The sequence below is a fragment of the Hesperophylax consimilis genome, chromosome 27, assembly GCF_061612785.1.
Source record: "Hesperophylax consimilis isolate HC1 chromosome 27, BYU_Hcon_1.0, whole genome shotgun sequence".
NCBI lineage: Eukaryota > Metazoa > Arthropoda > Insecta > Trichoptera > Limnephilidae > Hesperophylax > Hesperophylax consimilis.
The window spans coordinates 28,526,569-28,550,786 of NC_142862.1; the positions used below are offsets into that span (position 1 = coordinate 28,526,569).

At 36.4% G+C, this 24,218-nt stretch overlaps 1 protein-coding gene across 8 annotated transcripts in view; it reads right to left on the minus strand.

Annotated features, from left to right (window-relative positions):
- The window catches only part of LOC149410896 (uncharacterized), a 38,264-nt gene extending 14,269 nt beyond the window's left edge, over positions 1 to 23,995 (minus strand). For 6 of the 8 annotated variants that reach the window (XR_016304977.1, XR_016304974.1, XR_016304976.1 and 3 more), the window contains exons 1-11: positions 23,837 to 23,995; positions 17,730 to 17,847; positions 17,213 to 17,326; positions 16,107 to 16,215; positions 13,389 to 13,466; positions 12,651 to 12,787; positions 12,406 to 12,562; positions 11,898 to 11,971; positions 11,734 to 11,779; positions 7,791 to 8,129; positions 4,357 to 5,138 (exon numbers count right to left, since the gene is read on the minus strand). Coding sequence is in view for 3 of the 8 variants with exons in the window: in XM_089647855.1 (XP_089503981.1) it covers positions 4,357 to 5,138; positions 7,791 to 8,129; positions 11,734 to 11,779; positions 11,898 to 11,971; positions 12,406 to 12,562; positions 12,651 to 12,787; positions 13,389 to 13,466; positions 16,107 to 16,215; positions 17,213 to 17,326; positions 17,730 to 17,847; positions 23,837 to 23,982 (2,100 nt within the window). In the remaining 5 variants the exon portion in view is untranslated. Of the gene's footprint in view, positions 1 to 421; positions 5,139 to 7,790; positions 8,130 to 11,733; positions 11,780 to 11,897; positions 11,972 to 12,405; positions 12,563 to 12,650; positions 12,788 to 13,388; positions 13,467 to 16,106; positions 16,216 to 17,212; positions 17,327 to 17,729; positions 17,848 to 23,836 lie in introns of those variants that run through there. The other 2 variants (XM_089647852.1, XM_089647853.1) reach the window with 2 other exon arrangements.
- Positions 23,996 to 24,218: the final 223 nt, after the last annotated feature.

Sequence of the window (24,218 nt, forward strand, 5' to 3'; positions counted from 1 at the left end):
ATTAATGTGACAAACGTATAACTCCACTCCATCTGTTACTTGATTTTACTTTACTGACAACTTATGTATTTGAAGCTACAAGTAAGAATTGCAGATGGGTACGGCCGTACGTGGGGCATTTCAATGTCTAATGGGGGTAAAATGTTGCATTTGCCTTCACCATCACCTTCAAGTTAAAACAACTCAAAAATTAACATTTTCTACTCGTGTGATTATAACATGTACCTGTTAAAAACTATTGAAAGTTGTTGAATGTAATATGACGCAGTGTATTTTTTGCAAACATCAGTTAGAAATGTTTTGAAACTGGTGTACATATTTTGAAGTACAATAAAAGTCAAAATAAATTTTAAATAAAAAAATGTATTATGTAACAAGTAAGACAGTAGGTATGTTGTATTTGGGAATTAATATCCAAAATAACAAAATGTATAATATCGCTAACGCCTTTCACAGAGTAAATAATTGCATTTGAAAAAATATATATAATATATACAAAACTGTGAGTGGTACCCCTCAGACTAAAGTTATTACTTAGAATAATACAATCAAGAAACAATAATTAATCACAAACTATTTAGGAATGCGCCAAATATTCCCATTAATTCTTGCTTAAAGAACTAACCTTAAACAAAATCATTCAACGTTCGTCAAAATAAATTGAAGTTAATATTTGGAAAATCATTCAAACCATTAATTTTGGTTATGGAAAACAAAAAATTAAGATTGTTTTATAAAAAATATAGGCATTTATGATAAAACTATAACTGCTCAATAAATAACACTATAATTACCTATTGACTGAAATAAGAGTGGGTATTTTCTAAGTAAACATTTATTAATATTTGAATGTGTAATAAAACAATAGAGTTGTGTTTGACTAAATGGATTATTGACAGTGTTGTCACAAAGAGAAAAGAGTGCATATACATAGTTAAATGTGTCGTAGAAATTACGTAATACGTCAAATTTGAGAAGAAGAGAAAAATGTGTTAAATTCACATTTCAATCAAGCGAACAGATAAAAACGAATCAGAAAAGAAATTCAATTCTGCAAATAAAAATGATGTGCATATTGTAATATGGACAAAACCTTGGAAAGGTAATATTAATCAGATACCATCAAAATGGTTTTGTTAACTTTCATGGTAAATATTTCCTGCGTCGAGCTTTTGTTGTAAAACGGTCAAAATACAACCGACACATCTTGAAGGGTTTAAAACTAGTTAATAAATAAAACTTATTCAATCAATGTTTCTTTTAAACTGAGAATTGTCTTCAATCGTACACTAAAATAAACCTAATAAAGATATTTAAGTCGCAATATTAAAGGAAGTTCAAAAATTAATTATAATATTTATGTAGATATCTAGTTAATAAAGAAATACGTATTCACATAAGTGTCACAATCAGGGACACTTAAAGAAATAAAAAACATTAACAAATAGGTAAACAAAATATAATGTGATTTTATTAAAATAGGAACAATACAGTGGAACCTTGCTTAACGAGTATAATTCGTCCAAAATTTTTACTCTTTTTTAATGCGAAAGACCGGTTAAGCGAAACAAATTTTCCCAAATGAATCCATGTAAAATATGATAATGCATTCCATGCACATTTTCTCAAATGAATCCATGTAAAATATGATAATGCATTCCATGCACATTTTCTCAAATGAATCCATGTAAAATATGATAATGCATTCCATGCACATTTTCTCAAATGAATCCATGTAAAATATGATAATGCATTCCATGCACATTTTCTCAAATGAATCCATGTAAAATATGATAATGCATTCCATGCACATTTTCTCAAATGAATCCATGTAAAATATGATAATGCATTCCATGCACATTTTCTCAAATGAATCCATGTAAAATATGATAATGCATTCCATGCACATTTTCTCAAATGAATCCATGTAAAATATGATAATGCATTCCATGCACATTTTCTCAAATGAATCCATGTAAAATATGATAATGCATTCCATGCACATTTTCTCAAATGAATCCATGTAAAATATGATAATGCATTCCATGCACATTTTCTCAAATGAATCCATGTAAAATATGATAATGCATTCCATGCACATTTTCTCGCACATTTGTGGGAGCTGAAAATATTATATTGATATTCTTAAAAATGGCCTTGAAAGAATCAAATTCTTCAGGTTCCTTTACATTCCTGCGAGTTTCTGGAGAGAAATCATCTCCATATTCCGAATGCAATTACATATTAATTTTCTCAGAAATTGCCTAAAGAATCATATTGCAAACTTCCGAAGAGAAACCATTTCCATGTTCTGAAAGCATATTCAGAACATGGGGTCATTTTTTTACAATTTGTTTCAGCGAGGTTCTACTGTATATATTATTTTAAGGACCCTAGCAATTTACTTGCAATGAAAAATTAAATAATTATAATTCTTGATGATATTCATTCAAAATGTCTTGCATTATATCAGTGCTTCTCAAACAAACTAAGGGGTAACATTGATCTATTTATCAACCTTACCTAAATCATGCTGGTTAGCTTAGCTTGGCTTCTTTCAAATTCAATCAAATTATTTGATGACTATCAATTTGACAAAGTGCCATTTAGAATTTTTAACATTTGACGCTAAACGCCAATTCTCGGCTCCTCTCAGTTTTTGTTCAATTTGTTATATGAACAAATAATAAATAAATAAAATGTACAAAAATATTAAATTAAAACACTTAAGCTAAGAACACAGTGGATATTAAACCTAAAAACAATCATTATTATTAGCCACATAAAAAAATTAAAAATATATTTTTTCAATCTAAAAATAATTTGTATGATTACTTTTAGATTATTTTTACACAGTGGGAAATTGTGTTTGTTTAGAATTATATATTATAAATCATTCCAAGAAAAAATTGTCACTTGATTGCAGACCTAATCAAAAATTATTTGTCCACAGTCTTCTGTAAATTTGACAACTTAAATGATAGAAAATTTTCAACATTTTAAATAAATGGCTGCCCTGTAAAATTTGGCTGGATTTCTGCATTCAGGCGACAATTCATGCAAACAAAACCAAGTAAGTAATATTTTCGTATTTTCTACAAATAAATTGATAACTCTTCTATCAAAATATGGTACTTTCTATGCTAAAAACACATAAACTACATAGTTTTACCTTTTTAAATACGCATTGTTAGGAAATTACATAAATGTATACAAATATGTATACGGTATTAAACTATCATTGTAATTACAGTCAGCTAATTGGCAAATATAAAAATGTTTAAGAACAGAAGACTTAAATATGCTCCGCAAAATGTATTTAACTGAAGTCATTATGTATACATTTGAGAGTTTGTAAAAAGCCGACTGTAATTAATACAAGATGTGTAATATATTATTTATCTGTCAGGGTCAAATCAAGGTCAAACACATTGAATTATTAAAAAATATATATTAAAAATGGAAAATGTTTCGATGTCGAGCCAAAAGAGCTATTATCTACTTACTTTTAATACCCGTGTTAAATCTAATATCCGTTAAGACAAATATAGGATACGCAAAGGAAATCGACAATGCTCTATGACCCAAGTGTGGTTGTTGTTTCTCTGTGATGTGGAAATTTTAGGGAATACCAACATTTGCATTTGACATATACTGTAGCCGCTTCAAATCAAAGGAGTGCAACATACTCTATCTGTCTATCTGCTATCTGCTAGATAATGGGTGAATGGCGCACTACGGCGGAGGGGGGGGCGGTGGCGGCAGGGGTGGCGGTAGAGGGGGCGGGGGGGGCCTGCCAAACACGGGGGGGGCACCCTGCGCAAAGTACATGGGCGGCGGAAGATATGGGCGCGGGTACATTCCGTAGGGTGGCGGAGGCCGGTAGGCCCCCCCCATCATGGGGCTGAATTGCGGGGGAGGGTGCCTGCCCCCCTTCTTGACACTCGCCCCGCCGGGAAAGGGGGGATTGTTGATGTTGACGTTACCACCGAAATGGTGCATTCCGCCGCCGCTGTTATTTCCAAACCTATGATCTTTGTTACTATTGCTGTTTCCCTGTTCGAAAGCAAAAGACTTTTGTTTATTGAATTGGCCATTGCTGTTTGGATGGCTTGAGCTCGGCCCTTTGTTGTTGGAGTTTTTAACATGGCTACTACCTTGACTTTGATTGTGACCCGGGTGGTTTTGATTTTGACTCTGATGGTTTTGATTTTGACTCTGACTTTGAACTTGATGATTTTGAGCAGGAATCTGATGATTTTGAGCGAGAATCTGATGGGTTTGACCTTGACCCTGACCCTGATTGTTAAATGTGTTTGTATGTCCCGACTGTGACTGTGAAAGTGTGTTACTGACCTGCCTAGACTTGGCGGGCGGCGGGTTGTCCCCTTGCTGCGGGGGCAGGGGCCTTTTGCGGGCCCCCTCCACCATCTCCTTGGGAATCTTGATCTTCAAAACAGGAGGAACGGGAGGCTCCGTCCGCAATCTTTCTTTGGGTATTTTAATTTTCAAGCGAGTAGGCGCACCGGAGTCTTGCGAGGATTGATTAGAAGACATATTATGCACGGCGGCCACGTTTGAATTGGCGATGGCTTCGCGCGGGATGGTGATCTTGATGGGTGTGGAGATGTTGGGAGTGGGCAACAACAGCGGGTGCTGCTGCGGCTGCAAACTGCTACTATTACTAGGGACATCTGATTCTCGGCGCTTATCTTTACTCTTCTTGTGCTTTTTCCTATCGTCACGCTTATCACGATCTCTATGCTTGTGTTTCTCCTTCTTCTTCTTCTTCTTGTCCGATCTATGTGGGATGGCTTCCTTAAGAAGGGAGGACACGAGGGTGGGGTCGGTCTCCAGCGCGGCTGGGGCGGGAAGCGCGGGGGCGGCCAGGGCCGTCGGAGGGGAGTTGAAGGGTGAAAGGGGCGGGGGGAGGGGTTGCGGACGCAGGGAAGGCTTACGCTGCTCCGGGGAGAAGAGCGAGGGGGGTCTGGCGAGGGGAACTGGCGGAGGGGCTGCAGGCACGACCGGAGGGGCGGCAGGTGGGACCACGGCAGCGGGGGGAGGAAGGGAGGCAGAGGGCGGAGGGATGGAGGGAGGGATGGCCTGCGGAGGCCGAGGACGCTGTTCCGGGGGCGGGGCTGAAACAAGTCAAGGAATTAAAAACAGTGCATACCGCTGGTTGCTTAGTAATCGGTCGCATAAGATAGGATGGAACTACTCAAGGAACTAAAATTGATTGGGACTTTCAAAATTTTATCTGGACATTATAGTTGGACTTTTTCCAAGAAATTTTCACCGCCAGCAAAAATATAAATCTCCGTGATCACTCATAAAATTTTTTAAAAAACACCTTTTGCATCGAATTCTAGGAATCACTTCCTTGCAAATATAGTAGTGGGGGCACGGAACAAATTGTCACTGCATGTCACATCAATGCTGCTCATATAGGTTTATAAAAAACTCAATTGGATTCTTATTTAGAGATAAGAAAGGATTAACTTATTTTTAAATTTAAAACAACTCAATTACTGTAAGGACGGGTTGTGTCGGAGAATTTGAACAATTCATCAAATTTCAACGTTCATTTACAGGTTCTGTGAAAGATTTTTTCAAGTTCTGTTTTTATTTCAGTTCTGTCAAGCAACTAGCCTTTAATGATATAATAACAGAATTTGAATAGGACTTTCACAGAACCCGTAAATGAACGTTGAAATTTGATGAATTGTTCAAATTCTCCGAAACAACCCTTCCTTAATCTTATTGTGAAATCAGAATGCTGCTTGCTCATTAAATCTATATAAATAAAAATGTTAAAGTTCATTTGTTCAAAATCTTAAATCTCCAAAAGTTCACCGATTGCTTTGAAATTTACACAACATTGCATTCAAATACGTTATGTTTTAATATGCTTTTTTTTTAAAAACAGCGTCATCTGTTGGACGTAAAACAAACATGCGCTATTGACCAGTGGCGGCCAGCTAATATGTGCTCCCGAGCGCCGAACAACCAACAAGATTTCCGACATGACTAATCACAATACGAAACTCGGTTCGGTTATAATATCTCATTCAAAAGGTACCTACTTATTAAGCGCGCTTAACTTGCAGACCGACTTTAACTTGTGCCTATGTTCGTAGCAGTTCGTTTTCGATTGCGATCCAAAATTTAACTGCTTTGTCGCATATTCTGTGGAACAGTCGAAAGCGTGGGTACATACCAGTTCATACTATTCTTTGCAAATAATACCACGTCAAGGACGGCGTTCGGGGTTTTACCACCACATCAGAAGGAACGGTTTATTCAGTAGAAAGTTAAACTAAAACGCGTATGTTTGATATTATTGTCGATATCGTGGTTTCAATTTACCATCTGCTATTTTTCAGCGAATGTTCCGCTTCTTCGATACAAGCATACAGGATAAAACATGTCATTAAGAGATGAGTGATGGTCAGATTACTTATTATCAGTTTAGTCAGTACTCGCCGTTGCTGGGCATTGTATTGTCTGTTGAATTTAAAACTTTTCTTACTCTGCGAAAGTTTTGAAGTTTAATTGCAGGTTATATCGATCTTGTATATCAATTATTAATAAGGCATATCAATTGCAGGTTATACTAATTTATGATTACTTTTGTGTTTGTTCAAAGTATAAATTAAGAATGAGTTTGAATGTGGAATACATTAAGAACAATAGGTCGAGTTTTGAAAACAAAGTGATAATAAAAAATGCCGGTCCACCTAAAACCTGAACTGATAATAAAACAAGAGTGAAAATCTGGATCGAAGAAGTTTAGTTTACTCGATCATTTAACAAAACAATGTATAACAAAGCTTCGTAGCTCTGTGCATGTGATAGTTTATTTTGTTTTACGTGTTTAATTTACGATGTTGATTCAGTTTGGACAATCAGCGGTGTTACTGATGTAACTCACCTTTCTGAAAAAATCAAAAAACATAATTCTTGTCATTTACATTTCCAAAAGTTTTGAGCTTAAAGGTTTTAGGAAAAGTTGACATCAGAATGCAATTGGATTCAGGCTACCGTGCCTAAGTTAAACACCATAATGAGCTATTTGATAAAAAGCGATACAGGTCAAATTTCCCAAAACATGATTTCAATGTGACGCTTAAAACGTATGACTTCCTAAATAAAGTTCAGTAAAAGGTGAACTCTGTGCAATTTACGCCCGCGACGATTTTTCAAAAGCTAACAAATTAATTTAATTTTACAACTTTTTTATAGTACTTTATTATTAGAAGACTTTCCCGAGACTGTGAAATTACTAAAACTTTTGTGCACCATTCGTGACCTTTGGAATGACCTCAGTTGAAAGCTAAAGATGTTTCTCAACGTTAAAAAGAATAAAATCTTTTAACACGTTGAGCCAGGACAGACTGAACGTACTATCAGTGTTAAGCATTGATAGAGGTCTTTGCTAAACAAAATGAACAGAGAATAGAACTTCTTTATAAATAGGTATGTACCTTTATTTAATTTATTTTATGACTTAATGTTGTAATCCGGTGAACCCCCACATATTTTGACCACCGGCCGCCACTGCTATTGACTCTACATGGATAGTAATAATAAATTACAGCAAGATGTGACAAGCACAGTCAAACCAACTACGCTCCAACTAACATCTCTAGTAATTACTTTCTTAATAATTTTTCAGTTTTAACGTACTGTGTCGCATTATTTAAAGTAGCTCAAGTGCTATTTATTTGACAGAAAATATGTGATGCATATTTTGACTCTACCATGAGATAAGTATTAGTAGTATAACTCACGTTGAGTATGCCTAGTGGGGTGCCTGGGCTGCGGATGTCGCGGGGGCTGGCGCACCCCATTAGAGGGGGCCCACCGGCTGCTGCTGCCGGCCGTGGGGGCCGCGCCAGCCGGGGGGGCGGGGTTGGTTCCCGGCGGAGCGGACGCGCTGGCGGGGGCGCTGCTGCTACTGCTGTTGCTGTTGTGCGGGGGCGGGGGGGCGGCGGAGACTGGGGGGTGGCGCGGGGGCGGGGCGGCCCGGCGCAGATTGGCTTGGCGCTCGCGGTACTCCCGGTAGTCAACCTTGCTGGGCCCGCCAGAGGTGCTGGGGCAGAATAGTGCCTGTTGGCGCTTGTCCAGGTCTAGAAAAGAGATATTATTTTAATGCTAATTTACAAATGCAACAAACAGATGACTATCACCTAAAATGGAAAACAAGTGATAGTGGTTTCATTGTTAATGTAAGTCAAAATGATCGTGCACGTGAGATATTAGATATGACAAATTTTTAAAATCTTTTACAACATAACTTTATTTACAACATAAATGATCGTTTACTAGATCTAGCAATATCAAATTATCCTAAATTGTTCATTGAGAAATGTAATGATCCTCTGTTACCTGTCGATAATCATCACCCCCCTCTTTATATTAAGTTAAATATATGTGGCGTCGAGCCGAAACCCGTTGAAAAAACTCTCAACTACAAAAAAGCAGATTTTGAATCTATAAATTCTCATCTTTCGCATGTTGACTGGTCTTTTTTGTCTGACGTTAATACCGACGATTCCTTAGAAAATCTATATTCAATATTCTCCACCACTATCAAATCATATGTACCACTATTTACTCCTAAAAAACATACATATCCAACTTACTTCTCATCAGAACTAATAGCCTCACTACAACAAAAAAAAAAACTTCATAAAAAATTCAAAAAAACTCTGAAGAAAATCGACTATACAAATTTCAGTGAAAGTAGGAAAAAATGCAAAGATCTCTCTAAAATCTGTTATAAAACATATATAAATTCTATCGAGAACACAGCCTTAAACTCGAACAATCTCTGGAAATTTATTAAAAAAATAAACAACGACAGCACAGACTATCCTCCAGAAATGCACATGGACGACAAATACGCCAACAATACGCAAGACATTGTAAATCTTTTTTCTGATTTCTTTAAAAATGTTTATGATGATGAAACACTAGAAGAAAATATTCCTTCATACACATTCAAAAAAACCACACATTTAACAGACTGCTACATCACCGAAGAATCTTGCAAAAAAAAATTAAGTTCCTTAGACATAAACAAGTCTGCAGGCCCGGACTCCATCCCGCCAATTTTTCTAAAACAGTGCTCCTCCGTATTGTCTAAACCACTAACCATTTTATTTAACCACCTACTATCCTCTGGATATTTTCCCGTCTACTGGAAATCCAGCTATATTATTCCAATATTTAAAAAAGGTGACGAGACTGACATTTCAAACTATCGACCAATATGCATACAATCTGTATTACCCAAAATCTTTGAATCTTTAGTTTTGGAAGAAATATATCCCACACTAACAAAGTTAATAAATGACAAACAGCATGGCTTCATTAGAGGTAGATCAACTACAACAAATTTACTACTGTTTCAAAACTATATATTGGAGTCTTTTTCTAAAAATAAACAAGTTGACTGTATATATACTGATTTTTCGAAAGCCTTTGATAAAGTGTCTCACAAAGTACTGATCCAAAAACTTCATGCTATAGGAATCAGAGCAAATATGTTAAGCTGGTTCAGTAGCTACATATCTGGTAGAACTTTACTTGTTAAAATAAAATCTTTTTTATCTAAACCATTTTTGGCCACTAGTGGCGTACCGCAAGGTAGTCATCTTGGCCCAATTTTATTTATTGTTTTTATAAATGACATAGTCAACTGCTTTAAAAATGTCAATGTACTGCTATTCGCCGACGATATTAAATTATATAAAGAAATAACTTCCTTAAACGACTGTCAAGTTCTTCAATCTAATATAGACATGCTAAATAACTGGTGTTCACAAAACAATTTATATTTAAATGTAGAAAAATGCAAAATTTTGACCTTTTCCAGAAAAAAAACATCACAATTTTTTGGCTATTCAATAAATAAAACAAATTTAGAAAGAGTAAAGGAAATGCGAGATCTTGGCATAATAATGGATGAGAAACTAGACTTTACGGCCCACATTCAACAAACTGTGAATAAGGGTATGAAAACATTAGGTTTTATATTAAGAACAATTAAAAACTTTGAATCTTTACAAATCATAAAACTATTGTACATATCCCTTGTTAGAAGCCTGATAGAACATAACTCCATAGTTTGGTCGCCCTTCTACAATGTACATATTCATAATGTTGAAAGAATTCAAAGAAAATTTCTACGCTTCGTCAATTTTAAACTTAACATCCCTTTAGAACACATAAATTGTAGCAGTGCGTACTTCTGGACGGGCAGTTCCTACTCGATTAAGATAAACATTGGTCAACATTCTACAATTGGCACTACTGTTTCGAGCTATGAGTGCGGAGAGCACTTCGTCGAGCTCAGTTGCTTGCTGGACTCGGCAGCCTACGGTGTGTTCGTCCGACGCTGGAACAATGAGGGTCTACTGTGCAAACTACGAAAGGTCTTTTTCACTTATATTTTTTTAACAATGTACTTATAATTCAAATAGGGATTACTCATTTTAACTTCTTGCGTAGTTATTTTATAACTCGCTGGCGCCCGCTCAGACATTCCTTACAAGATTTAAGTGTTTTAAATTCATTAATGTCACATGTTCGTTAGTCAAAAATTTTATCAAGATGGCGTTTAATTCACGTACATTCTTGACACGCCCTGAGATAAGTTATTTGATAGAGTCTCATGTTTATTTTATTTGATTAATTCTTTTAATAATTGTTTTAATAAATTAGCGTCTGTTGATATGTAAAATATTCTATTATTTAATCATCCTTATCAGTTCTCATCACTACCTACCTACATTGAGTTAGTGCGTGTGCGTAGATGACTAGATAATTGTATTCGGTAATTTACCAATTAATGTCACAATCGAAAGATCCATCATTAATTTATACAATGAATCTCTTCATCACCCACCCATTGGCAATAATGATACAAAATTACCAGTCATTATTGAATCATTTAAATATTCCGACATTAGAAAACAGAAGAAAAATAAACGACCTAACCTTTTTATTAAAATTATTGAACTCTAAATTCGATTGTTGTGAACTCCTGCATTTAATAAATCTACACATACCTACACGAACAACTAGGCAAATATCAACATTTTACATACATACATCTCATTCCAACTATAGTTTTCACTCTCCAATACAACGTTTACACAGTCTTGGTAACAAATACTTAAATAATATAAATGTATTTGACAATAATTTGAACTTGGCCAACTTTAAACGGAGTATGTGCGAACTATTTTTACCTAATTTGTAAACTATTGTTATACTTTCTTATTATCATTATGGTTGATTTTGTGGATTTTGGAAGATTTTATATTTTTCGTCTCACTTACTCTATCCATACCTATATTTTTAAAATTCTTATATTTTATGTAACATATTTTGTCAACTCTGATATTTTTTTATGTAACCTGTATTTTGCTAACACTGATTTTTTTATTTTTTTTTTATTTTTTATATGTAATCTGTATAACTAAAAAATTAAGATGTACATTATTATAGGTAAAAGCCCTATGGGCGTTTAAATAAATAAATAAATAAAAATAAATCACTCAACAACTATTTGGTTCCTAGCATTACCGACTAGCAGCTGAAGCATCGATATACAAAATGTCGTACTGGACTGTAGCTTCATGAAATCATTGACACATTATATTTTATAAAACAGACTTCAGAATGATTTGAAGACAAATTTTAACATCAAGTGTTTTAACTTACCGACTTTCTCCAGTTCTTCAGGTGGTATTTTTCTAGGTTCTTTGTCCTGTAAGAAATACATTGACATGAAAAATTTGATAAATCCAATAATTTCACCGATTTTAATATTGAGAAAGTAAATTGAAATCTTCTCAGAGCGTGGAAGTGAAACAGGTTATACTTACGAATGGAGAGGGGGCGCTGCTGACAGTATTAGAGCTCTGCTGCGGGGAGCCCGTACCGGCCTGCAGGAGCGCCACTGCAACACACACACACATTTAGCTTTTAACTTTAATTCTTATTTGTCAAGAGCTCAAGCACTGGGGCCAGGTAGTGCTAATGACCACCAAATCACCAAATAAAGATACAACACCAAGCTACATGCTTCCGTACTTTATAATAATTCTACAAAACAGAAAACCGAACAGTTCACCTAGTCAAAGCTTTTTTTGACAAAGAGACGATGACCTTCATAATACTTTTGTCTAATTAAATGTATTTTTTAGTTAGAAACCATCGGTAACCAATTTTAAAAACTTACATTCAAAATTTGAATATTTTTAAGTGCATTTATCTGTTTGTAATATTAAAATCAGAAAGAATCTTTCATCTGCTTCCAAAAGCAGTATTTAATTTAGGGATACATTCAGAAACAGCCAATCTATTTGAATGTGAGGGTTATGTTTGTTTTACCTTGAGAGTTGGATATGGACATGATCTTCTTCTTGAGTCTTGAGGGACAGCGGTCGAAGATGTGCAGAAACTCCGAGGTGAGGTGCTCCAGCAGCTCGGCTGTCACGGTGCGGTCCACGTAGTTGAACCAATGCTTGCCCTCGTTGGACTGAGGGATCTACAATACACACAGACGCAGAGTCAGTAACGGGCCGCTATTGTAGGGATGCCTAGTCTAGTCTGCCAGTAGGGGACGGTGTATTTACCTCCCAGTTGCTCCACTTGGAGGCCAGGTGGATGCAGAAGCAGGCCACCACGGTGGGCCGGTACTGCAGGCACATGGTGGTCAGGTGCAGGCTGTTGGACGCCATGAAGTACGACGTCTGCGCTAGGTCCTTGGAGGCTGCAACAAACACCACCATCAGTAACACAGTAGAGGTGACAGCGCTAACGTAGTGTTGTTGAGGGGAGACTCATAGAGAGGAGTTGGCTTTCTGTAAACTATGTATTTATTCAGAAACCTGGCTCTAGTGGCCGATGGAACTATAGACAAACTACGACACATCTTCTACCACCCGGGAGTGACCACTCGGTATGTACTTGACTTCAGTTAAACTTTGATGTAACATTGAGAAGACAATGACAATAGGAAATATGTACCGAGAAACAATTAAGTTCATCGAAGTAAACTTTTGTTATTCGGTGACTTTAGAGTGAGCGAGTCTTTAAAGCAAAATGCGAGGCATAACACATGGAATGACTGAGGGAACCAATGAAATAGAATACACTAGATGAGTCATCTGCGAAAATTCTATTACGTCAGTATTAGAGCTGTACATTGGTAGTCTGTTTTGTATAGTTTCTAACAGATTTGCTTTCATACCTATATGCAATATCTAAATATTAAATAAGGCCCCCTACAGTTGGAGGAATGAGGTGTGTCGGGTTATCTGGTGTATTCTAATTCAATGGTTTGTTTGTTTGTTTGGCTGGTTGTATAATACCTTCTTGTCCGGGCCCGTTGGTGAGGGATCCTCCGCTGCGGACCTCTCCGAGGAACTTGCCCGAGCTACCTTCCTTTCCTTCCACCACAAACAAGAAAATAATAATAATAACACTCTAATAACATCAATTATAACAAAACACATGTCACAGCCATTCCAAAACCATCCGTGAATTTCGTGTCGCTGTATTCCATTGCGCTTCCATCAACAACGATTACGTAATATGAAGAAACCATTCAACGTTGTAACCTCTCCCTCTACCTCATGATGACGCACGTAAGAAGGAGAGGTTACAGCAAGAACACATTCCAATTGCATGCAATACTTGACGAGTCCAAACTACTTGGCAATTGGAGAGATATTTTCAAGTAGAATACGGCACTGTACTAATGTGCAGCAATCTACGAGAGATTAAGGTGGGGAAATGTCTAGTAAATGCAGGATTAGTACGGATGATTGCCGGCAAAAGCATTAGATGTATTTTAGTTGGTATTTTTATGGGAAAGTAATGTAATATGGAAATTATGTTAATAAATAAAAAAAAACAGTATGTATTTAGAAGAGTAATATTCTAACAGTAGAAGCAGTCTGTAGAGGCTATGAATCTGTACAAGTCTTAAGAAAAAAGAAGGTAAATGCATTCTGATAAAACTCAAAATCGTCATAAGAGTATATATTAAAAAAGCTTTTTTTTCATTTTAAAGAAAGATAAAACATTTCAGAATAACCCGACAATTTTGAAATCCTCCAAGTGGGAGGAAATCCTTCATTTCAGGATGAAAATGTTGCTTTTGCAATGATGGAGGGATTAACTAGCAGAGCTATTTCTCTTGGGACATGTACAGATTTACAGCCTCTACGATCTGTAATGGCCCCGCTGATGGGCGTTTTAAACTATGCCTTTTTCATCCAGTTTTCATTTGGATTCAGGATGAAAAATAAATTCTGTTTTATTTTGGTACCGATTTTAGTAGTTTGGGATGGGGGACATTATTTGACATCTGTCATTGTTTACATAACACATTTTATGTGGAAATGGTGCATATTTATTTAATTTTGTATTTAAAGTATTGATAGGGAGTATTATGTATTTATTACCGATTGTGAAAGAGTATTACTGTTTGGTATTGTGAATTCCCCATGTATTTTTGATGATTTGTTGAAGGCCAAAGGCAAATGCTTCCATATGATCTATGGTTATATTCAGGGTGTTGCCATTTTTTGACGATTTAGTAAAGACCCAAAATATTATTTCTTATATACAGGGTGTCCGGACACTCGTAGTACAAGCGGGAAACTGGTGAATCTACATCACATTTGGAGTCGATTTTGTAGTATATTTTTTATTTTATTTGAGCTTTCGTTATCGAGTAAATCGAGTTTGAAGTTGATTTTTTATTTTTTATTTTTTTTAATCAAATTCTTATAAATTATTACTGAAGATCAAAGTACCCAACTAATTAAAACTATTTGAAAGTAAAACAAATGAAGAAACTCGGATTTGAAGCATTATTTTGAAATCACCCTTCATTTAACCCGGTGTAATCATAAAATATTTCTGCTCTGCAGGGTTAAAACATCTGTTATTCAACCCTAAACACCAGAAAAAACTTTAACCCTAAAATAGCCGAAAAATATTTTTTTTTTGTTTTTTTTTTTTTTTTTTGAAAATGCTCAAATCAAAAAACTTTATGTTTTTTTGGGTTCCCCATGTGGTGTAGATTCTCCAGTTTCCCGCTTGTACTACGAGTTTCCGGACACCGTGTATAATGACAACTATCGGTATTTTTTTTTACATTAGCTCCACACACGACCTGAGGAAAAAAATTTCCTTAGGGGCCCATGTCATCTTTGGGGATACTGTGTGGGGGGAATTTTTAGGGAAAGGAAGGAGAGGAAGTTCTGGGGAGGAGAAAGGTATGATGGGTGGGTAGGAATGTGGGGGTCAAAGTGTCCAGGAGTGACGACAAGAAATCAAAAGATCTCCCGATCTGGCCCGCTACACAGTAGATGGACAAAGGCATCTGCCACCAAGACCTAGACAAACCTCACCCCATGAACCAGTGCACCCCTGCTAAGTCACCAAACATAGCAAACCACTTGGGTGACCTATGGCAATGGTTTTTGTTATTTGTTTTTGGGGTGTTATGCCGTGTTGCGCTAACTCCTTTAGCCAACGTTTCACATCTGACCTGATGATGGACACTGTAACGTTGTCCGAAACGTTGGCTAAAGAAGGAGTTAGCGCAACACGGCATAACACCCCAAAAACAAATAACAAAAATACTTTTGGCCGTGTAAATCTTAAATCATTTATGGCAATGGTGTTGGTTATCCAATAAATGATAACCATACTCGCCTTCCAAATTGAAATTGAATTGTAAGTATGAAAATAATGATTGTTACCATATGGGGATCGGTATAAAAACGCATAGTGTAAAACACCCATCAACTATGGATACAGCGACCCAAAAGCACAGATAGACCAAATAAACAGGTTAAAACTTAATAAAAAGTTAAGACACTGCCAAACATGATAACCACTGGACTACTACTGTAGGTACTGGACTGAGGAAAACTTAAAGTAAACATAATAATATTTCACTTGAATAATATGTTAGCAATCTTACCTCAGTGTATTACAGGGTAACACAGCATAATGTATTGATAGTATGTATCATGTGTCGTGTGTGTATGGTGCTACAGAGTGTAACTAACCTCTGATGAGGGAGCAGGTCTTGACCACGTGCGTGTGCGGGTGGTCGATAGCCACGTCGAAGCCAAGAGTCTGCAGGAGCACGTTCTCATTGAACACCAGGTCCTGGGCCTGCACACAAACCGAATGTCATCTTATTACAAGACCTGAATGGGAGAGTTCAGTGAATTTCACTGGGTAGGTACAGTTATCTAACAATACTATCTTATGTGCGTGGCCAGAGGGGAGATGCGTATGACTGTAAATGTTGTAGGGTTGAGTCAATCCATCATTTTACACAACACGGGTCAAAGTCAAAGTTGAACAAAGTCTAAAGTACCCGATATTTGTCAGGGTACCTTGGTTTGATGTAGGTAGCAGTGGCAGTCTGTGACTTTTCAGTGAGCTAGATGAGTAAGATTGAAAAATACCACATTTATGATGGTGTTGTAGGTTGTAGCTGAATCAATATTATATATTTTTTTAATTTCTATTTTTTATATGAAGATTTTTCAGCTACTACTCTAGCTCACCGAAGTCACAGACCGCCGCTGGTGGGTAGGTTGGGTAGGTTGGGTAGGTATGTAAATTGTTTTGACCGGGTGTCGAGCCTCTCTCTCTCGACATAGAAATACAGACGGTTAATCCGAAATGGACTATCACTGCAGTTTCTGTTACCTGATACATAGATTACAAGGAACTTATTGTTTATGCAGTTACTATTGGAACTGCATAAACAATAAGTTTGGATTCCTGGTGGCGAGAAAGTTAGTCGGAATGATAATACGATGCAGGGGCCTAACTACAAAAACTGGTGTTTTGAGTTTAACATGGTTTCGATAATGCCACAATAATATTTATTAGTGGCACGAAGCTCTATCTCATTCGTACAGCCGTTTAAGAGATACAGTTGGTCGTATGGGTGGGCATATGAGCATTCATATGCCCACCCATATTTGCGTTTATCTTAAAACAATGTTTTTGTATATAGGCCCCTGTGATCGTGAACCCCCGTATGATGGCTCGCCACGCTCATAATGGGTGCAGAATGAGCTTTCAGCCCACCAATAACTCGATTGATCATTGGCGGTTTGTGATCGGGTTAAAGTTCGACTAATGTGTGGCTTACCTGTTCCTGGTAGTGGTCAGAGCGCACATCCAGCGCCTGCGTGCTGTCGCCGCGGTGCAGGCAGATGTGCGCCACCTTGATCACGTGCTCCAGCTTCCTGGGCTGCTCCTCCATCTGCCAACACCACACATATTCTCCACTTAGTACAAATGCCATCTCTTGTTAATACCCACCTCCTCAGAACAGACTTCATATTATAATAAAAATCTGCCCCCTTCCTAGAATAGTAGCTTTAACACATGAATTCAATTCCCAATAGTGTGATAATCGCCCATTTGTTGATATTGAGGACTACAATCTTAGTAATGATTTCCGAGATGTACAGTTATAAGTGTCAGTACTTAGTTGCTAGCTACAAGTCTTTATTGTAAGTCACTAGAAATAGATCTAGGTGTCTGCAAATGTTCAAGTAATTTGACAAATTTTATGAGTTTGTCAACATATTCAGTAGTCTGTGGCGTTGTTTGACGCAATTGTTACGGGATTATTTATAATAATTGGTTGGTTGGTTGGTTACCTTTGCAGCGAGGAAGAGAGCGGCGGCGGCCATGGCGTTGCGGTGGAACTGCGTGAAGGAATGGAAGGCATAGAAGCGGTGCATGTACACAATGGCCGTGTTGATACATAGCTGCGATCTGAAGGTTACTATGTTAAGGAAATATACATCGCCAATAGACAGAAATACACTAGATAAGAATGAAGGGAGGAATACAAATTATATATAATGTTGCGTTATCATACATATGAACCAAGGGGCTAAGCTTGATAGTTCTTGTTATCCAGTACTCGACGACTACACAAAAAATTAACGCCAAAAACCTAATTTATTTAACCAACATATATGCTGATATACCCGAAGGCATAATAAATAGTTAAAATTACATTTTAGTTAAGGTTAAATAAAAGTAACTTTTTTGTTATTTTTTGCACAAATGGGTTGTTCCAACTTATAAAAGGTAACTGTTGAGAAGTGAGTTAGTTAAGAGCTTCAAAGATGCACTCATAGAGGGCAGTGCAAAGAGCTTGCTTGGAAATCCACAAGATGGCAGCTAGTAGCCAGTAGTGGCAGTAGTCGCCAGGGCCAGTGAGAATGCTCCCAGACAAACTTACTGTTCCAGATCTCACTTAGCCAGCTTCTATTAGGTCGACTATTGAGTCACCATTATAATACGCAAAGTATTAATAAATCCCTGATTTAACACAAAGAACCTATTATTTATAATCTCCTTCCATGATGAGTTGGAGAACTGTTTGTGGGAATACAACAGTAACTAAATAATTACAAAATAGTAACTTTAATTTGACCCAGCGATGTTGAGAGTTCCAAGTTAGATTTTGGTTTATGTAAAACCGTCAGCTGTCGCTCGTCACCAAGGAACAAAATACTGTTTTAAGAAAATTAAAGAAAAATGTCTGACAAGCCCGGTTTTGGTAACCAATTGATTTTAGTATAATATATGTTATAGTCCCAACTGCTCCCAATCGTCTAGAGCCAGTGAGACTATGGCATCCACAAATCGGGTATGTTGCGAGACTGAAGTTATTGGGAAGTACCTGGCTATTCAGATCTGGGTATGATTTGAGATTTTCACGGCATTTGATGAATCATTATCAGATTACACATCTGCCCACAAATGGACACTGCAACGCTGTCCGAAACGTTGGCTAAAGAAGGAGATAGAGCAACACGGCATAATACCCCAAAAACAAATCACTATAACGGCTAAAGCCATTTCAAGACACATTTTGATTCTGAACGGTGATCTTTCACCAAGGCGATATTGAAAGTATCTACCACTACATATGTATTATTTTAAATTAATAAATTGGGAAATAACATAAATAAATCAAATAAAATTCACTTGCGTTGGCCGAGATTTGAACACGCAACCTATGAATTCATGGCCAAGGTCACTTCAAGTCAGGGAGGCCGGAAATAGGAAGAAGGAATTCAAACCACGAACCAATCATTTTATGTGGAAAGTGATTGATTTTATTGCTAAATTTAGATGTTCAAAAATATGATTAGGAATTTCATTTGACTCATTCTCATTACCAACAACATCATAACAACTGAAAACAAATCAATTCATTCAAACGTATGTACACTTCTATTGAAAACTTTATACTGGCATTGTTATATTGTACGAAACAGCCAAAATAATATTCTAATAAAAATAATATATTAACAAATATAAAACCTACTCTTTGAAATTGTATTAATTTTTAAAAACTTTATACTTCAACCACTGTAAATAAACGTCGTAAACTTCATTGTTCACAAATGTCAAAAACGACTGCAGTGTTTATTTTGATTTAAATACAGTCAAACGAGATTAGAACAGCAATAGCGAGTTCATGGCTATAATGAACAATTACAAAACAATATTTTAGTTCAGGCTTATTTTCATATAATTGTTGGCTGTTATAAAGAGATCGATTCACTGATATACCATGCAAATAATTTTGTCAACTTGAATGGGTCGTTGGGTATGAAAATAAATAATTGGGAATTATTTTCGAAGTAAGTAGTAACAAAGGAGCGGTATATCGGGACGGTTAGCTGCCCGGCGCACAACGGAGGCTGCCCGTGAATTTCCTATCCCGTTAGGGATGGATTCATATTTTTATGGCACTACCTGTGTAAGATTGTCGGCTAAGTGAAACATTGCTATCCATCGGGCACTTTGTAAAATTTGTCATAAAATCTGCAAAAGTCATGCGAAATTTTAGCTTTGCAAATTAGTTCCCTTTGTGTTACAACTGATCATCAATTTTGTTTTAAAAACCAATAAATATGTTTATGAAGGTAGTTACGAGTACTTACATCGCACTGGATAAATTTATGATAGTGATGCACAACTTTTTCAGCAGTGAGGCCGCTTCGCCTATTTTAAAACAGCCCGCGACCTACAAGTGGATTTATTTTTGTTTTCCTCGAACGGGAGGGGGTTGACAGCGAAATTCAAGATTTAGGGTTTCTGTTGATTTTTTAGAATTTGGTGTTATGCAAACGGGTTCTTCTTTAATTTAGTTCAATTGAGGACACGCAGCGTAAATTATCCAAAACTATATTAAAAAAATATTCTCAGCCAGGGTTTTCAAGAATTACCCCCAAACAATTTGATTTTTCTCTATAGCCAAGTGGGCTGTATGGAATTGATATGCGGGCCGCAACAAATGGGCCGCGGGTAAAAGTAAAATTTTACAGCCCAAAACAATAACAGTCCTACCATTTATTTATGACAAGTAAGACTTTACAAGCAGTACGATAGGCACAAGCTAGTGATAATAAGATAAGACAATTTAGTGTTATTTTTCTTAGAAGCCTTGAACCAGGTGATAATGCGTCGATTGTTTTGAGGAGGAAATTGAGAAGCACGAGAGAGAATTCTTTAAAACAATCATTGATTATAAATTTGGTTAATAAAGTGAATTTTCAAAATATACTGTACATTTGCGAATATATTGATAGAGATAGGTATGTAGGTACATACGACTTTTAAAAAATAAATGTAAAACCTCAAATCGTAATATTTAATTATTGAAGAAAAAAAATAAATTAAGACAATTTGGTGGTTCTTATTCGAAGTATGATACAGTTAAATATGACCTAAGGAGATGGGTCCCATTAGCTCAGTTGGTAGAGCGATGCCCAGGCAAGGTAAGGGTCTCTCGGGTTCGAGTGCCAGATGAGACCGTATCTTTTTCTGTTTCAAATTTTCATTTAGGAATCGCTAATATTGTCTTCAATAATTGGGTATTATTTAGTTTTCAGTTGTGTGATAAAAGAGAATATTTCAAAAATATTATTAATTTCCCAATCGAATAACATTTATTTGAATATGAAACGAAAATACTTTAAAGTAAAAAAAAAAACCCTCAAGAGTGTAACCATTTGGAATCTGTGCCATACGGACCGTTGGCGTTCTAGGGGTTAAGCTATCATTAGAAATGTGGCAAACGTTTTTAAAAACACTTCCTACCGCAATGCACACGCACACTCATCACCGGCACTGTACGGCGTGTGTACTTAAATACAACTAACATCTGCACACATAAACATTGTTACGATAACAGATAATATACAGAATGAGTAATTTCTGAGGTAGTTATGATAGTAAACCAATTCCTGTGTGTGAATTCCAACATTTTATTATATTATGACCTATTGATAAACCACACAGCAAAAACATAGCGTGTTATCGAACCATTCTTTGTTTTTCCTTATTGTTATCATTACTTGTAAGTTACTCTGCAGTTAAACGATAATTTGAATATTGTTTTATTAAAAATGGCAGTAGGCATACATAATCATACTTAGAGAGTACCCCCTATTTATTTATTTCCCCGAAAACAACTTTTAACCCTTAGGATACGACCAACTACAACAGCAGTTCTGTGAAATCCTGACTACCTTCAGGTGCACTGCAATTTCCAGAGTGAAGAGCTAGGTTTTAGAAGTTTTGAACGCATTTCAATACTGTCCATGAAGATTCGTAAGTAAAACGTTGACATTGTAAATGCCTGTCAATTATTTCCAATATAATTTTAAATATTGTATTTGGCTTTGAGATATTTACAAAATATAATCTGTCTTCTAAGGGTTAATCCTCCTGTCCTGTAACTCTGTCATAGTCCCGGGTCAATGGTGAATGACCCGCCCATTGAAATGTTTATATTATTATTAAAATGAAAATAATTTAATTACAAAATAAATTAATAACACAAGATTTTATTTTTGAATGGTTTCAATGTTTGCAGCTTTCTGCCGTTAACATTTTTTTCACACTGTGATTTTTTGTTGATTTTGCAATGAGTTTATGAAATGTTAAGGGGTGGTGAATATTGACACATTATCTATTTGGAATTTCCCATAATAGTTACAGTACCTACTACCTACCTAAGTCAAACGAAAGTAAAAGTTGCCGGGCGACGGGTAATCGGGTCATTCATGACCCGAAACCCGATTAAAGAGCGGGTGGGTTTTCGCAACCCGCTCATGAAGCTAGTGGGTTGTGTAAAACAATCGATTGACCCAGGTCTACTCTGTCACCCTTTTTTAGATGCATCTCCTCGCTAAGTACTATATTAGGTAGTATACCTTTGAAAGAACAAAGTTTTGCATATTTCGAGTTGCGATATGTCCCCTGTTCAATGTAATTTGAATCAATATGAAAAATGTTATCTTAAAAATAAGAGAAAGAATAGTAGTTAACGAGTTCTTTGGTAGAATGACAAATGCAATAGTTAATATGGCAATAAAGGACAGAGCTTTCTTGCGAAATGGCAGGGTGACTTAAATAGAACAATGAGTCACCACTGAGTAGGTACCAAGTCCCTGGTGAAAGTTTATTATCAATGCCTTGTCAAACAAAACCTTGTAATACATTTGAGAAATCCGCATTGTTACAAATCAAAATAGAACACTAAACATGTTTTCATGACTGAGTTGCCATAATGCACGTCAATCTAAACATTAAAATTATAATGAAAAATAAAAATGCAGAATTTTTGACATGGACGAAACCAATTATGGCAACTTATAAAAGATTAAAGCGCATTCTATTATGAACATATAAGTATACAAATTTAGTATAAACACATCTGTCTCGAAATATCTGCTTATTCAAAGATGAAAACTGTGTCAATATTTGCAGTGGAATTCCAACTCAGCCCACGAGGATGCAAATAATATAATATAATGGTTAAAGGGATGTTAACCAACTCACATGTTTTCGTGATGTCTTTACAGTTATGTTTTATCTAAACATGTGTTAATCAGAGTATATTTACTTTGAATTACATTGCTTGACATATGTGTGAAAATGCTCACAGAAATAACTAATATTTACGGAATTTCTATTGCAATCGATGCATTATGGTATCTTATGGATGTTTCCGATCCTTACAACATGAATTTCTCTCATATTTGCTAGAAATTTCGGAGATCTGAATGTTTTGAAGAAATTGCAAACATGTCAGACATGAGCATTTTGAACACCAAACATGAATAGATTGAAAAGACAAGATTTGGTAGGTTTACGTAAGCCTGTGTTGGTTGTACTACAATAAATGTTTAACATAATAAGTATAAATAATGCTTTCATTGATGGGCATGTCTGACGATTCCCAAGAAAATAAATACAAGAAAAATGAAGCAGATTGTAAAAAGGAAAGTTAGAGATGAGAACGATCCTCGCGGCACGAACTGAAACTAGAAATAAAAACCCATAGTATTCGCATTATTTCAATGAAAATAATGATAGAATGTTTGTTGGTTCTAGTCTTCTCCGCTTGATGGACTATTTTGACACTTCGGACGTATAGAAACTGAAATAGCTTCACCAAAAGTTGCCTATAGTACGCGATCCTAACCTCGTGTAAACAACGTCAATGGTTTGACAATACACACGCTCGTAAGGTCACGCGACTTTCAATGAAAAATTCAATCAAATGCACTTATTTTCGTCAGAACTTTCACCAGGGTTTAGTTACAACCGTGATTCACCATCTACGGGGGCATTGGGAGGAACAATTCCTGGAAAACACACGACAAATAGCACCGAACACAAAAACAAATCACGTCGTGACACTTGAACCAAACACATCGAAAAAGGATACACTTGCAGCCGTTGTCCCATATCCTGGATGAGATTAGCAGCTTGCTGACGATAAGCGAGCTCTTTATCTGCATCTAAGCCACATTTTCTGCTTGGAGAATTGATAAGTTGATCTCTTGTAAAGTACCATTTCTCCTGGCCAGCCATTGAACTGCCGCTGCCGCTTCTCGGACTGGCGGGCTAGCGAGAGCGGAGAAGAGCGAGACAGCAGACAGCTTGACACTTCTTGGAATGTTCAGAGGAAAGCGAGATAGCTGTAAATCTGTTAGCTCGCGACTGTTATCTCCCCTCTTCCTCGCCAACCGTGCGCGAGAGAGCGAGACAGCGTTACCGGATATGTACAACGGTAACATTTAACATCTTTATACTTTATTTCCACCACA